This window comes from Centrocercus urophasianus, unplaced genomic scaffold (assembly GCF_019232065.1).
Source record: "Centrocercus urophasianus isolate 14NV4802_14NV808 unplaced genomic scaffold, USGS_Curo_1.0 seq_22, whole genome shotgun sequence".
Taxonomy (NCBI): domain Eukaryota; kingdom Metazoa; phylum Chordata; class Aves; order Galliformes; family Phasianidae; genus Centrocercus; species Centrocercus urophasianus.
In genome coordinates, this window is record NW_024884778.1 from 307,566 (window position 1) to 323,917 (window position 16,352).

Here is a 16,352-nt window from a genome sequence, read left to right on the forward strand (position 1 = left end):
TGGCAAGAGCAGTATCTAAACACAGAGACAGTGAAAGAATGTCACTGCCCGTAGTCACAAGGGAAACTACCAGGATATTTCTCCATCACCTTAGTCTGCTTTCTCAATATACACATCAGTCTCCACATTTCAGACCACTGAGAGACAGCAGCCTCTCCTCAGACTGCTTGGTCGCCTGTGTATTCTGACTGCTGTGGTATTGGTGGGGTGTTGGCCATGAAGGGTCAGTAAGCTGTGCAAAGATTCAGCTGGATCTGATTTATCCGGGAGCATTGCTGAAATGAACAGTGTAAGCAAAGCTTAAAGCAGAACAGAAGTTGTGAACTAGTTTGCAGGCATGACAGTTAGACATGGATTTAGAGTGCTGTACCTACAGTCTCGAGATAATAGGGTCTGTGAATCCTGGCTGTTCCCTTACAGATACCCCAAACTTTGGGCATGACATGGAGGAAGGGGAAAGTAAATTCAGGGGATAGCTTCTGCTGTCCAGAGCAGAAGAGTTGATACACATTCTCCAGCCCTTATTTTGCCTAGGAGTCTTGTATGCATCAGGGCCCTTTTGTTACTGTCACTAATTGGCTACATATTGAGGCCCACATTTCACATTCCACAGGCAGCAGAGCTGAAACACAAAACAATTTTCAAGTTTTGATTTAAATCTGAAGAGGCTGGGAGATGCAGGATCCATGTCAACCTCACAAGGAGTCTCTTCACTCCCCAGGAGTTCTTTGTGGGACAGGGAAAAGGAATATCCACTTGTCCCTGCTTTCAGTGGTCAGATTAGCCTTTTATGACACTGATGGCCTGGGCAATGTGCTCTGTACCCCAAGAATGCAGAGGGAGGTTGCTCCTCTGGGCACTGGGAGCAGGGAACAGTCTGCTGCTCCCCCTTTCCACCAGGACAGCTGCTCCTCCTCCCTTCCCTCGTATTGCAGTAGCAGTGTGATGCCTGTGGCAAATAAGAGAAGACCTTTGGCTTTTGGGTTGCATTTTCTGCTCAGATAACTGGGAAATATCCCTGGGAATATGACAGGAGGTGAGACCCAGCTGTTGTACCTTGACACTTCATGTTGTCAAGGGCACCTCTTCTGCAATCATTCTTTTTTCCCATCTCTTCGAAGCGGAGGCAGGATCATCACCCTGGAAGGAAGAGGCTTTGAGCTGGTCCAGAATGCCTCCATGGTGGTCCGTGCCATTGGCAGGGAGCAAACGGTGGGTGCCCCCTGGATGTCACCTGGTAATGGGGAGCAGGGATTCTGGGTGAGAGCACTCGGGTGCCTTTTCTGATGCACGTGCCCTCCTGTCTCCAGAGCTGTAAGGTTCACACCGACACTGTGATCACCTGCCCTTCTCCAGCTGCCTCCAACATCACTGCTGGGAGCAAGCCCGCTCCTGTCGATTTCTACCTCAATGGCCGCCTCTACACAGACGATCGCCCAGCTTTGGATGAGGAGATGTACCCGGAGGAGGCCCTGCACATCAGCAAGTTCAGCCTGGAGTACTACGCTGACCCCCAGTTCTTCACAGCCAAGAAGGAGAAGTGGATCAAGCACCACCCTGGCGAGCCCTTGACACTGGTTATACATGTAAGAGAGCAGTGTTTACAGCTCTGCTTCTTCGGGTGCTGCCTGCTACTCACTGGGAAGCTGTGCAGTCCTAAGGAGCAGTGCAGCATCTGTCTGCAGACGCAGTGGGGAGAAAGGTGGTGGGTGAGGACGGGAGCAGCAGGAGTTGTGCTCAGGCAGCTCACACGTGGCCTGCTGCCTCTGCTGGCTGCTCACCAGGAGCCACAGCCAGTCGGTGCTGGCGGTACCCGCTAAGGCATGAGCACAGAGAGCTGCCTTTAGCGAGGAGCTAAATAAAATGCTGGATGTATGGAGAAGAACAGCAGTGCTGGCATAAAGTCAGGCAGGTTCTCCAGAAGGCCCTGACAATAGATATTTGTTCCTGCAGAAATGAGTCACTCATTCCTCACTTTTGGCTGCCGAGTTGAGTTCAGTTAACAAGGAAGTTGGGGTATGGCAGTTCAGAGGGGCTTAGACAATGCGCAGCACTAATTGAAGGGACGTTGTTCCCTGCAGGATATCCTTACTGCTTGCAACGTGCTCCACAGGCACTCTCCCCATCTCAGACCCCGCAGCCGCATCCCCTCATGTCTCCTCTGGTGTATATCCTTCCCCTTCCCAGGTGGGCGTTCAGATCCTTATCTGTGGCACTGAGCCAGGGCAGATCAAAAGCAGATCTTCCCAGATTCCACCAGGGCCTTGTTCATCCCATGTCCCATGCTCCGTGAGGAATGGGAAAGAGGGAAAATGGGAATGGTCCAATTCTGGCTTTCCTGTGGAGTGCTCGAAGAATGTTCTTGGAGAGGGAGAGTGCTCTCAGATCTGAAAAACCAGCAGGGAATAAGGAAAATACAGCAGGAAGAGCTACTGCTGCTCCAACTGCCACTCAGGAGACTGACATCCTGGTTTTATTTTTGTCTTTAGAAAGAGCCTGACAACCTGGGCCTGGAGAGCAGCGAGTACCAGGTGAAAATCGGCCTTATCTCCTGTGAGATTCAGATTGTGTCGGACAAGGTCATCCATTGCTCTGTCAACGAGTCACTGAGCACCTCGGAAAGGCAGCTGCCTGTGACGGTGAGTGCCAGCAGCTCGCAGACCATGCTTGCTGGGCAGCAGGATTCTGTGCTGCAGACCCCGTGTGCCAGGGAGCTGTGCACAGGCAGGGCTGCGGCATCACAGCTGCCCAGGTCCACTGACAGCAGCCTGCTGGGGAGCTGTGTGGGCAGAAAGATGGGCAGAGCGTGCAATGCCTGCAGCGTCCCAGGGCTTCCCGTGCTGCAGGGCAGATGCTGAGCCTGCCTGGCGTGATGGGTGTTGAAGGTCTGTAGTGTGCCTGGCTGTCAGACGTCGAGCTGTGATTTGTGAGCAGGGATTTTGTCGGTTCTTGTGAGGCACTGTGAGCTCCCAGGCAGGTGATGTTGTTTGCCACTTGCAGTCATTTTCTTTCTGGTCCTTGTGAAATGTGTTTGGGGATTTCCACACAGCTGTCAGTTATGTGGCCTCTTATGGCCAGCAGAAGAACTACGTGTGGAGATGAAGCCCCAAACCCAGCACAGCGATGTGCCACCAGCGTGCTGGAGGACTTTCCAGTGTCCTGGCTGTGGTTCGTTGTGTATGAAATTCAGTTGCAAACTGAAAACATGGAAAAGCAGAAGTAAGAGAATTTCCTAAGTCGTATGAATGGAAATTTTAAATAGGGCAATTTTGTTTTTTAATGAGAACTGAGAAAAGGGGAAACTCCTTTGGGAATAAAAGGGAATTTTTGAGTTTGCTAGTTTGGGTTTGATGTAAGCCATTTAGGGTAAGTCCTACAGGAAGCAGGGGAATGATACCCAGCACTACAGTATTGCACAGCTATTGAGTGTGCCAGCAGCTAAACAACCAGCTTGTTTTCATCTCTGTGTGCCCTTAGCAAACCTTCACATGTGGCTGGAGTTACAACATGCTGGCTTTTTGTAAGTCACAGCTGCCTTTGTAACACACTTCTAATAGCTTTGGTAGCACGGGGCCAGACTCACGCAGTGTCCCCACCTGATCCGCACTACTGATGGTTATCAGGACCTGCAGAAGTCCTGATGAATATTCTTCTGGAGAGCTCATATGCCTGCTGTGACAGCCAGGATTCTGTTATTTGCTGTTGGAGCTCTGCAGTGGTGGAAGAAGGATTCAGCAATATGTCCTGCTGCTAGTCTGTGTCCTGGCTGGGGGTCTGATGGTGCCCAGGTCCTGCCTGGCTCTGGCCATCCCCACTGATCTCTGCACTAACCCACAGCCTCATTAATTCCTCTTACCAAAATTATACTGAATTGATTGTTGAAATAAATGAGAGAAAGCCACTGGGGGCTTCAAGTCCACTTTTGTCCATGACCACACTATTTAGACACAAGGGTGAGCAGTGGATGTGGGACTGCTGCTCTGGCAGATGTGAGCCAGCGGCAGCACTGTGCCCAGACCTGCTGCAGGGTGCCGCGGCCTGCACCTTTCCTGGAGGTGCTCCATGCCACAGATGTAACCGTAAGATCCTTCCATCTCTTCTCCACCTTGTTTCCACTTTTTGCTCAAGTTTCTCTCACTTCCCATTCCTGTAGAGAAGTGAAACTCATTTCCAGAAGTGAAAGACTGTAGTGTCATGAGTTTTCCTTATCAGATGGTGCTGTTGAGCCCTTTCATCCCAGAGGCATGGAGGATCTTTTTTAAGCTGTGCTGAGTAGACTTGCCATGGCCCCTTGCTTTGTGGCAACAGGAGGCTGAGGCCCTGGACTTGGCTGGTTTGTGCTCTCACTTCTCCCTCTTTCTCCCTCTGCAGATTCAAGTTGGAAAGTTCAACTACACGATTGCAATGCTGCACCTTGGTGGAGGAGAGACTGCCATCATCGTCTCCATCGTCATCTGCAGCATCCTGCTGGTCCTCTCTGTCGTAGGTGAGGGAACAGGACGGCGAGTTTCCAGGTTTTCTGATTGCATGTGGAGGAGTGGTCGTGGCTCACTCACATGTTAGGAAACCTCTGAGTGCTGCAGTTCTGATCCAGAGGCAGCAAGTAGCCGTTCTCTGTGTGGGACCACACCAGTGCCCCAGATAGAAGCTTACTGCAGTGTGGAGATTTCTGTTGACTGAATCCATGGCTTATCTGTTGTTTGAGTCTGTGATGTTTATAATTAACATCACGCTTTTTTTTCCCCCAATGCTTCTTAATGGTATTAAGCAGGCATTCTCATGCATGGCTGTCTGGCAGCAGAGGTCTGTCTGACCCAGCAGTCACAGCCAGCAGCAGGTTCTTGCTGGAGAGTCTTAGCTCCAGAGCTGGAGTAGGCACAACAATTTGCTAAGCTCACTGGAAGTTGCACAGTGCACGTGTATGCTCTGTCTGGCATTTTTTGTTACATGCTTAGAACAATTGTACAGCAAAAAACTCATTTGTTGGGAAATCCCAACAAATGAGGTGTTTCTAATAGGTATTTAATTTATTTTTAACAAAGATTATAAAGCACACTGTTTTTTAAATGTACCACTAGTCTTTAGAAACATATTTCTGGAGGCATGGAAAGAATGTCAAAAATGAACACTGTAATACAGGTAACAAACCTCTGAAAATCTGTAATCATTAATTCGCCAGGATTCACTAATATAGCAGTTTATCTAAATACAGACAGCCCAGACATAAACTAAAGACGACAGCGAAAGCCTGATCATTAAATTCCAGCTGGCTTTACTGATTTACAGATAAGAGCCAGCTGCCCAATCAGTGCCAGGTTTGTTGTAGATGTTAAGCTAAGGCTGAAGTTAGCTTTCTGCTCATGTTAACAGGGGACCACTCTGGTCCTGCCTTCAGCCGCTCCTTGTGTCCGAGTCCAAAAAAGCTCATTCCCTTCCTCTCCTCCAGCTCTCTTTGTGTTTTGCACAAAGAGCCGCAGAGCAGAGCGCTACTGGCAGAAAACCCTGCTGCAGATGGAGGAGATGGAATCGCAGATCCGAGAGGAGATCCGCAAAGGTAAGTCAATGGCAGTGGGCAGTGTGCAGGAGCCCAGGCTGGGAGGGAGCTGTCGGAACAGCAGAGTCGAAGCCATTCACCTTCTTCACAGAAATCTACAGAAGTGCTTACAGAAAGCTTTCTGTCGTTGCCATTTTTCTTCATCAGGATGTGTGTGTGAATGGAAGTGTGGCCCTGTCCTTGTCTTGCTGCCTGACTTGGGTGAGGCACTTAGCTTTGGTGCCACCAACGTCCATGTCTCAGGTTAATGGCCCTTGGCCACATGGAGGCTGCCTGAAGGTCACGCTAATCTGTAATGTGCAACAAAAACTGCAGCACACTCCTGCTGGAGCAGTGGGAGAAGCAAGCCAAGTGTCTGCAATTGCTGTCTGCAAAGTACATCATTGTGCCGTGGGTGCAGAAATCTACCTGCAGAACCAGACCCCAGGGCTGGTGTCCTGGAGGTGGGGAAGGTTTTTTCTCTGTATGTGCTGCAAAACATGATGTGTAGTGCTGACAGGTGAGCCCTGAAAATAGTCAGCTCCGACGGAAAACCCTGCTTCAGCCCTCTCAAGGAGGAGAGGTCTCCTCAAGAGGAGACATGCAGCATGTTTCAGTGCCAGCCTGCCTCAGCTGGTAGATTATCAGAGCTCTTACCATCTGTGGGTCTCTTTACCTAAGGTTTTGCAGAGCTGCAGACAGACATGACGGATCTGACCAAGGAGCTGAACCGCAGCCAAGGGATCCCATTCCTGGAGTACAAGCACTTTGTGACCCGGACGTTCTTCCCCAAAGTAAGGCCATTCTGCATTTATGGGTATCTAATCACTGCAATTCCTTCCTAATCAGATCGGGGCTCTGCTCTCCCTCTGCCAAAGGGTAACAAAATCATTCCTCTGTTATATATTTAAATGTCATATATTTCAGCCTTAATTATCATCAACACTGGAGCCACAGCTCCCGGTGTGCGAAGCAAGGTCAGGATGCTCAGTATGGCTGGAACCTGGCAGAGCTGGGAGGCAGACAGGGCACAGCTCTGGGAGCTGTGTTAGCTCACCAGTGTGATGCTGCTGGACTTCCTCCTCTGAAAGCTGTCTCTCTCACATGAGTAGGATGTGCTGGGGGCACTCCGTTCTCCCCAAAGTCTTCAGCTGCAATCTGCTGTCTGCTGGGAGAAAGCTGATGCTGAAGGCATCTCTCATCAGTGCTCGGGGAAAGGTGGCTTTATGTTCCATGCAGCTCGCCACCAAGGATCTTCAGCTGCACTGCCACTTCTCAGACCTCATCAGATGTCTCTGTCTCTCCCTTTGTGTTCCCTCCCCCAGCTGCTGGGCACGGGGTGCCTGCAGCATGATGCCCCTCGGGCATGAGGTCTGGGTCTGTCTGCTCAGAGCCCTCCTCTAGGGCAGCACCAGATGTGTTGGTGCTGAGATTCACTTCACCAGCTGCTCAGCTGCGTTGCTGTGTGCTGCTAACCGTGGCCATATTTCACCCCTGAGGCTGTTGCATTTTGCTGGTGAGGAATGAGAGGATGATTTATGACTGCAGAGTGTTTCATTACAAGTTACTACTCAGGTTTTTAAGTTACCCAGTCTCTATATATCTGCACACTAGGCTCTTTAAGATTCATGTTAGAGATTTAAACATTTTTCCCATCTGTTTCCGAAGTTACATACGTTAAAGCACCCAGTACTTCTCTATTTTGACTTACTCTTTTATAACGCTTTCTCTTCTGGGGTTTTCTAGCTGTCAAATTAATCTATTTGCAGTCTCCCCACCCTAACTGCCTCGTGTCTGGCTCAGACATCTGCCTCCCCTTATTCTTGTGGTGTTTGCTCATTCAAGACAATCTTGGAAAGTGTGTGAAGGCTTTATAAATTATTCCAGTGCATTTCTTTGTAATGGGTGGTCTCCAGTCCTGAAAATGGTTCTCTCTCTCGTTCCCCTGTGGCACGTGGCACATGAGGAGGTCTCTGGCCCTCTGCTGATGGCTGTGTTTGGTTGTGTTGCAGTGTTCCTCGCTCTATGAGGAGTGTTACGTTCTGCCTTCCCAACAGCTCAGCTCCCAGGTGGGCTCCCAGGTCCAGGAAACCCATCCGCTTCTGGTGGGGGAATGGAAAGTGAGTAACCCACTAACGAAACAAATGTTCCTCAGTGGTTGCTAACCATACTCGTGTGTGTTGACAGTGCCATGCATTTTCTTGTGGCATGTGGGGAAAGCTTGATTACTCAAAGCAATTAACACATACCAGCACTGGATCAGCTTTCACTGGTTGGAGAAGAGAGATTTGTGTAATTCTGCTCTCACATGAAGGAGCTCTGTCCCAAAACCCTCCCCAGCTTCACTGTGGGCTTTCTTCCTAGGTGTACCATAGTGTATGTCACCTTCTGTTCTGTACGCAGCTCTTCATAAATGAGATGAATTACAAGAGATTCACTATAAGCTGTTGTCCCAGAGCTGGGTTTTGGATGCACGAGAGTCAGGAAGTGAAGGATCAGCAAGTCATTTAGGTTGAAGGGAGATCTGCTTACAGCAACTCCAACTAGATCAGGTTGCTGAGGGCCTTGTCCAGCTGAGTGTTGAGATTTCTTCAAGAATGGAAATCCCACAGCCTCTCAGAGCTCTTTTTCCAGTGCCTGATGACCATGAAGGTGGAAACTTTCGTTCTTTAATTAGTGTCCCACGCTCCATCTGGTGTCTCTTGCCTCTTATCCTATCATTATACCCCCAGAGAAGAGCCTAGCTCTGTCTTTTCTACCCTGCCACAGTGCAGTTGAAGACTGCAGGAAATTATCTCCCTCTTAAGGGCAAATAAGCACCAGCTCTCTCTGCCTCTTCTTGTACATAACTGCCCCCTAATTGGCATCCCCTGCTGTATTTGCTCCAAATTGTCAACACCCACGTGGCAGTGGGGAGCCCAGAACTGAGCATGTTACTCTCCTTGGTCTCACAAGTGCTGAATAGAGAGGGGCAGTGGCCTGGTGACTGTGCTGCTTCTGATGCAGCTCAGAATGCAGTCGTGCCTTCGCCAGGAAAGCAGTCTGGCTAGTGCTGGACAGGGAGAATGGAGGCATCAGCACAGCACTGTGTGCTTAGCAGGGACATCACTGCAGTCAGGTAGGATAAAAGAAGCTGGGGTGGGGGGAAACAAGGAGTGTTTTTCTCATTCTGCTTTCTATTTTTTTCTCTAGATCCCCGAAAGCTGCAGACCCAATATGGAAGAAGGAATCTCACTGTTCTCTACCTTGCTCAACAACAAGCACTTTCTCATCGTTTTTGTCCACGCTCTTGAACAACAGAAAGACTTTGCTGTGAGGGACAGGTATGAGCTCCAGCAGACTGAGGAGCCATGCTGGCAGCCAGCTCATCTGAGAGGGTTCCACGTGCCCACAGCAAGCTCAGTGGTGTGGCTGCTGCCTCACAGTCTGTGCTGTGAAGGGTGGCTCCGCGGCCCCTGCCTGCTCCCATGAAGCTGTTGAGGAGGCAGTTGAGTGCATCTCTTGTCCTACATGGACATTTTCCATAGGCCTGTGGTTTTCAGGCACTGATCATCTATGCTAAATTTCAACCAAAGACCTGGCAGCTGGACGAGATTGATTTATTCCTAAACTCTAAGCGATCCAGATGCTATCTAGAGTCATGCATTGCAGCTGAAGGTTACAACTGGCCTCCCAGTTTCCTTTTAGAAATGAGCAGCTAAAAACCTTTTCCATTTTCCTGCAAAGCACCAAAAGATGCAGTGCATGACCTGCTCTTGCAGTGTTTGTATTCCTGAACACATACGATTTACCATTAAGAGTGTGAGTTGACCTGAGGTCTGACAGCACAGAAAGAGCCTGTGGAGTTTAACCCCATTGAGAGAGCCTGCAGAAACTGCCACAAATGCTGCCTTCTTGTTTCTTATACAAGTTAACAGTTTACTTACACAATTCTGTTTTTCAGGTGTAACCTGGCCTCCCTGCTTACTATTGCATTGCATGGGAAACTGGAATATTACACCAGCATCATGAAGGACCTCTTGGTGGATCTAATAGATGCTTCAGCTTCCAAAAATCCCAAGCTGATGCTGAGGAGAACTGAATCTGTGGTAGAGAAGATGCTCACCAACTGGATGTCCATCTGCATGTACAGCTATCTCAGAGTAAGAGAACTAGATGAGTGTATGGAAGTTGCATTGCATGCAGGGGTAACAAGGGACATGTGAATCAGCTGAGGAACTAAATACTTGCCAGTTGGGCCAGTTGCCTTGTCACTAGTGGTTGACAAACTCCAACAGATTGAATGTTTAAGCATAAGAAAGCAACTGGAAGTTTGGTTGCATCTGGTAACTTGATGGGATCAAGCTTCCTAGCAGGCTTCCTAGTGTGGCCTGCTTTTTATAAGGCAAGGGCACTAAACTGGCATCTGTTGCCATGGTTGAGAAGACAGCCACAGGGAATTGGAAAATAACCACAATAGCTTGAGGTTTGGAGAACAGTTCCAGCTGTTGTTTTCTCTGACCAATTTGGATAGCCTTACTGATGGTTGCCAGCTAGTTCAGCATTTTGCTTCAGTGCAGGACCCCAGGAGGTGCTTGTGGTGTGGGGCAGAAAAGCTGCTGGGCTGTCAGTGGTCGTTTGGGTTGGGGCTCCTTGTGCTGGGCATGTCCTCTCAGTGCCACGCTGCCCAGGTGTCTTCACAGGAGAGGGGGATGTCCAGAAGCCTGACTATCTTCCTACATAACGTAAAAGGAAGATATTTGGCATTTCAGAGCATCTCCATCTGCTCAGTGCTTTATTTCTAACGCTTGCCAGCTCTGGTTGGAATTTCTCAGAAGAGTTGAGCAATAACATAATTGATTCCACAGCAGCTAATTGGAGGACACCCCATTATACCCACAGGGGAAAGCCTGGAAAAGGCCTTTAGAAAAATCTCTTTTTCAAAGTGTTTGCTGTAGTCACAGAAGCAATAGCGCATTGTCTTCATACATATCATAATGTCTTCTGAACACTGCTGAAGATCACTGTTTGTTCTAAAGCTTGTGACTTTGTAGTTCTTAATCTTTCATTTTAGCTCACATAATTATGAAATACAATGAAGGAAAAGTCACAGGAACAAGTAGGGCTGCCAGTGCCAATGGAGCATGGCTTTCCAGCCTGTCAGAGGAAAAAAGAGTGAATTAGTGATTATTTATTTATTTATTTTGTAATCTTTCTGTTTTGTGCCTGTAGCTTAACCATGGGGGGGAAAGTGCTGATCTTTTCTCTTGGAGAGCAGAGCCCTTGAGATGTCTGATCCAGCTCCAGCTCTGCTAAAAATGAACATTGTGCAAGAGGGCTTTCTCAGGAAAGAAAAAAGAGGAAAGAAATGTAATTCTTATCACACAGGCTGAGGATATGGGCACGTTACAGAGCTAATTATGTGTGCTGCTGCCCTGACAGCCTGCAGCACCTCTCCTGGGGCTGTGGTAGTCCAGGTGCCCATGCACAGCTGGGGTCAGGACCAGGGCTGGGACTGCCTGTGATGAGCCTGTGATGAGGGCTGGTGCCAGCTGTGAGGTGAAGCTGTGTAGAAATCAGGGAGATGGTGGAACGAGGGCTTATCCAGCTAGAATCACAGAATGACAGAAGTTCCCAAGTCAGAAGAGCCTGCAGGCAGCGTCAAGTCTAGCTCCTGACTCCACACAGCACCACCCAACTCCATGTTTGAGAGTGGTGTCCAAATGCTCCCTGAGCTCTGCGAGCGTGGGGCTGCCCTGGGGCCTCTGTTCTGTGCCCACTGCCCTCTGGTGCCGAGTCTTTTCCCAACATCCAGCCTGACCCTTCCTTGATGCAGCTCCATGGGATCTCGACATGAACAGGAAGCAGAATGCAGTGAAGATCAGATTTCCAAGAGCACATTGCCTTCACTTGGGTGAAGGTGGGGAAACCTCAGTGGAGGAGAAGCTGCTGCCTGCTGATGTGGGTGGAAGAAGCTCTGGCTGTCCCTGCAGGAGAGGGCTCCAAATGGGTTCAGGCTGCTGTGTGCAGGGATGGAGGGCTCAGCAGTGTGAGCTGAACCGGTGCCTTCCTCACTACAAAAGCCAAGCACGGAGCCACTGAAGCACTCCTGCCCACAGACTGCTTCTAGCTCAGGGCAACAACTTAAATATTAGTGACAGTCAGGAACCTCCCGTGTGCCTTGCATCCCTCTGGGTCAAACTGTTTGCCTTCAGAGAGGCATTCTTTGGTTAAAAAGAGTCTCCTGCATGCCTGCAGCACTGTGCTGTCAGACGTGTGATGATGGGTCTGGTTCTCATTCCTGAATGATCCCCATTAATCACAACATCTATTTGAAACAGCTGCTGCAAAGGTCCCTGCCATTGTTCAGTGGAAAAATTCCAAGAGCTTGTATTTTCCCTTGTAAGTCAACGCTACATGCTCAAAACATTTGTTTCATATTAATGCTGTGACTAGCAGTCCATCCGCTTGTGTTTTGGGCAAAAATGGTTTGAAGGAGCTGTCTTCAGCTGGGAAGAAGAGGCAGGCCACAGCCACTCACAGCTGCACATGTGTAGGGCACCTGAAAGCAGAGGGTTTGCCCCTCTGAAAAGTGACAGTGATAGTAGGCAGCAGGAGACTTGCTTCTTGGGGTTGGAATCAGAGGGGGGCTGGAAAACTTGCAGCATTTGCATAACTGATGCAGATCTTGGTTTCTGCATAACCATGTGAGAATCACCAATAAAATGGTCTGCGTCTGCACTTCCCGCTACCACTATAATGGAAAATGCTGAGAACTGCCTCCCCCCTCTGCTACCTTGGTGCCATTCCACCCCGTGCTGGTGGGAAGGAGGAAACTGATGACTGAGTGAAAGCCAAGACCTTGGGATGCAGCATTCAGACCTGGGTCCAAGCTTCCCAAAGTTTTGCGTAGGGGATGGAGCTGGGATTTAATTTTTACATTACACAAATAGATAATCACCCCCAAATTAGCTGGCACCTGCGAGAAGCAGCTGCTTTCTGCACTTTCCTTACTCCAACCTCACCAAGGCTCATTTGAAATGACTGTAGAGTGTTCCCAGAGGACATCTCCGATGTCTTGTTGGCCTTGGTAATGGAGCAGCCACACCAAAGCCAGTCTGTGCTCTGAACCTTTTTCCCAAGAGCATAAAACCTTCGCCTCCCACGCTCCCCCAGCATGAAGCAGCCCAAGCAGTGCCAGCCTGAGCTGTGCACTCCATTACTGCGAGCTTACTGCAGTGCCCCGCACAGCTTTAAGAGCCTGTGATGGTTCAGTCAAAAATGAAAATGAAGTCTCATTAAAATGCATTCACAATAGGAGGAAAAAAAAGGCCCCAGAGTGCGGTTTTTTAAAATAATTTTTGTCCTGAATCAGCACTGATCTCTTCTGGTTAGACTTCCTTTCTCCCAAGTAGCAGCTCCGGAGACACTGCTGGTTTGTTTCCAGATGCATTTTCTGAACAATGCTCGAGGTTTCCAGGCCTGCCGTTTTATCTGCAGCCGCTGCCTGCCAGCACTTCTTTCCCCTCTTTGAAACTTGCAGTCTGATCAGTGCTTTTGCAGATCTCCATAGCGTCCCACAGTTCCTGGGTCTGAAAGCCAACAAGACAAACAGAAATAGCATCTCGCAGGCTGAGCTGCCATTTGGCTCCTATGCAGCTCATCCTCAGGACAGTGGTGGCTCGTTCACACAGCACAGGGTATGAGCACAGGCTGCATGGGCTGTCCCTCTGCACTCAGCACACTGGCAGCACGATGCCATCTGGTCAGCATGGCCCAGGGAGCACTGCTGGCTCCAGGCAGTGAGGAGCCCCGGTACCAGGGGGCTCTGTGCCGTGCTACTCAGCCTCCTCCCTTGCCGCTGCAGTCAGAGCTGTGTCCAGCAGCAGTTTCCCCAGGGGGGCAGCACAGGCTCCAGACCCGGTGCTGAACCTCAGGGGGGTCATCCTGCACACCTGAGCACCACGACACAGGCACTGTGCCGGCACCCCCTGCGTTGGGCTGTACAGCAGTGCTCCTGTTCGCACCACACAAGTGGTGGGTGGAAGCAAGCAGCGAGACCTGGTCACGTCTGTCTCAGCATAACCCCTGCTTGCTGGCTCACCATGCCACCTTCCCCTCAGACGCTGACTTTCTGTTACCTTCTGCATTTCATTCGTGGTCCTCAGCTCCTCTGCCCCACAGCTTCACATGTTTCTGTGCCTTTGTCCAGCACTGCAGAGCCCAGCGCAGAGGGAGCGCTGCAGGAAGTCCTTCCATCCCAGTGCGAGGCCCCTGCACTTGCCCGATGTTCTTACCAGCCTGCCCTGGGAAAATAAAGCATGTGCACCCTGGCACAGATGGAGCGTGCCCACCCACAGCCCTGCTGCAGCCCCAACGCTGAAGGCAGCCGAATCAAAATTGACATCGAGCTAATTGCTTCAGCAATTATAAGGCAATTAGAATAAAAGAACCACCAAGTCTTAATTAAGAAGCAGATTGAACAGGATTTAGCAGCTCCTAGCTGAGAAACACCAAAACCATCCGATATCTGTTGTCTCGAGCAGGATTTCAGATGGCAGCGATGGCTGCGCAGGGGTGTGATGGTTGGTAAGTACAGGAATGTGCAGTAATTTGCATTTGCCTCATCTGAAGGAAATTGCACATGAACATTAGGGAGAATGGGACGTACTCCAGAACTGAAATGTTTTTCAAGAAAATAACTTGTGTTGTATTTGCACATCGGCATAACAGACATAAGTGGATCAGAAATCTGGCATTACATCATGTCACTGAACCGCGTCACAAATCGCTGGTCCCTGTTAGGCTCCCTGTTCCTGTTGCAGCGCTGTCACAGTTCACAGCTCTCCCATAAGATGAAGGTTGACAAATATAACGAGTTAGCTGCCATGTTTACTCGTTGTCGCATGGGAACAGCATGGTTGACTCTGATCTTTCTCTTTTGCTGCAATCAGGGCTCTGCTGTGGTATGAGAAGTGCTGCTTCCCAGAGGCACAGGGTACACAGAGGCCTCACTCCCATAGATCTCAATGGCAAACCAGGCAGCACAAAGAGGACTTCAGACAGCACCTTTAATAGGAAGCTGGCACCCCAAGTCTGTTTCTGTATAGACCCTGCCCTGGATGGACCGCCAGGTCCGTTGCTGACATGGACTTCTCTCCCTTTCCCCAGGAGACAGTCGGAGAGCCATTCTTCCTGCTGATCTGTGCCATCAAGCAGCAGATTAACAAAGGCTCCATTGATGCCATCACAGGGAAGGCCAGATACACCCTCAACGAGGAGTGGCTCCTGCGGGAGAACATCGAGGCGAAGCCAAGGGTGAGTACCCAAGGTGGGGTGGCCCAGAGGGGGCCTGTGCCTCAGTGAGAGTTGGTGCCCATTGCACCTTGCTGCCACAAGGCTCCCACTGCAGGATACGACTTGTGGTAATGCTGGTTTCCACATCCGCCCTTTGTGGTCACCAATGTGGCTCTGGTTAGAGGTAGAGGGAAGCAGGGAGATTTCTTCAGCCATGCTTAGAGAGGTAAAGCAAATCAGCATCTGTGCTCCCAGTGAGAAGGTGCTGGCTCAGCCTCACACCACAGGCTGCAGGCAGGGTGTCACAGAGCTGTACAGCAAACTACCTCTCGCATGGCTTTGGCAGAGCTGTGCACATGGAGAGATTTTTTCCCCTTCAGCGCCAGACTCAGATGCCTTTCCAGAGCCTGGGTCAAACCCTGCTTCCAATTACCTGGCGTGAATCTGCAGCAGTTCCATTGAAATCCATGGGTTGACCCAGACACGTATCACCATAACACAGAGCGTGTTCTAACTCCACAGAGTCGCCAATTCTTGTTACTGACTGACCTGTAAATTCACAGCACAGACAAGAGGGGTTAGCAGCAGGGCACAGAGTATTGGCTTTCCCAGCAGAAATGGTAATGTCATGTGTGTGAGCAGGAGTGGTGCAGCTGCTTCCTACTTTGTGAGAGAAAAAGCAAAGCGATGAGCCGAGCATTGGAGGAAGGCAACCACCTGCAGGCCTGGTGCTAACTCATCAGCAGTCCTCTACACTGCTGGTAACCAAACCTCTGCTTCGAAAAACAACTACTCTGTATAAAATGTGAAAAATTATTTTCTGTTAATGCTACGGCAAAAATCGGCTTCATCTGTATACTGAGATTTCTTTCATCACCAAGGGAGCTGGCTGCGTACCCTGATAGCAGAGAGCAGTTGTAATGCTATAATGGGCTGGAAAGTACCACAACAATAGGGTAGCAAAGTTGTTGACTGCAGCAAACAAGAATGAGCCCAAATACAACAGCCACAGAAATGAAGGAAAAGAGCTGCTTACCTTCACCAGACCTCAGAGATGCCCTCACCTCCACTGCCAACCCTTAAATGAGGGCTGGGAAGGGGTGGATCCTGGCTCCACCCTTCCAGTCACTCAGGTACATTGCATGCACCTGAGCTCCTTAGGCTGGCCCTGCCTTCCACCAGGTGCTCCACCACTGCTTCAGGCTGTGACTTACCATTTCTGCTACAACAGTGATTGCAAGGAGCCTGTGGGCTGTGAGAATTCCAGATATTGGGCTCACATTTATGGGTATCCTTCCTAGAGGCAGCTGTGCTCACAGCAGTGCTGCTCATGGTCTCTGCACAGTTTCCTGACCACAGCTCACAGCTTGAGTAGCTGGCTAGCTTCAGGACTGCACTCACAGCTGAACAGAGGCCCCCTGTTAGTGCACATCAAGGAGAAGAGGGCTGAGGCAGGGCAGGGGCTGCCTTGGGTCAGCTCTGTGCAGGTGGCATTGGGCCAGGTGGAGTGCATGTGTGGTGGAGGTGTCTGCTTTCTGCGTCG

General features: G+C 50.0%; 1 protein-coding gene across 1 annotated transcript in view; it reads left to right on the forward strand.

Annotated features, from left to right (window-relative positions):
• Nucleotides 1-16,352, forward strand: part of PLXND1 (plexin D1) — a 65,033-nt gene that overhangs the window by 35,210 nt on the left and 13,471 nt on the right. Inside the window, exons 17-26 of the mRNA XM_042823382.1 lie at nt 1,122-1,212; nt 1,311-1,586; nt 2,490-2,639; nt 4,372-4,486; nt 5,447-5,554; nt 6,215-6,327; nt 7,546-7,653; nt 8,726-8,856; nt 9,477-9,675; nt 14,684-14,830. Coding sequence (XP_042679316.1) covers nt 1,122-1,212; nt 1,311-1,586; nt 2,490-2,639; nt 4,372-4,486; nt 5,447-5,554; nt 6,215-6,327; nt 7,546-7,653; nt 8,726-8,856; nt 9,477-9,675; nt 14,684-14,830 — 1,438 coding nt within the window. The remainder of the gene's footprint in view (nt 1-1,121; nt 1,213-1,310; nt 1,587-2,489; nt 2,640-4,371; nt 4,487-5,446; nt 5,555-6,214; nt 6,328-7,545; nt 7,654-8,725; nt 8,857-9,476; nt 9,676-14,683; nt 14,831-16,352) is intronic.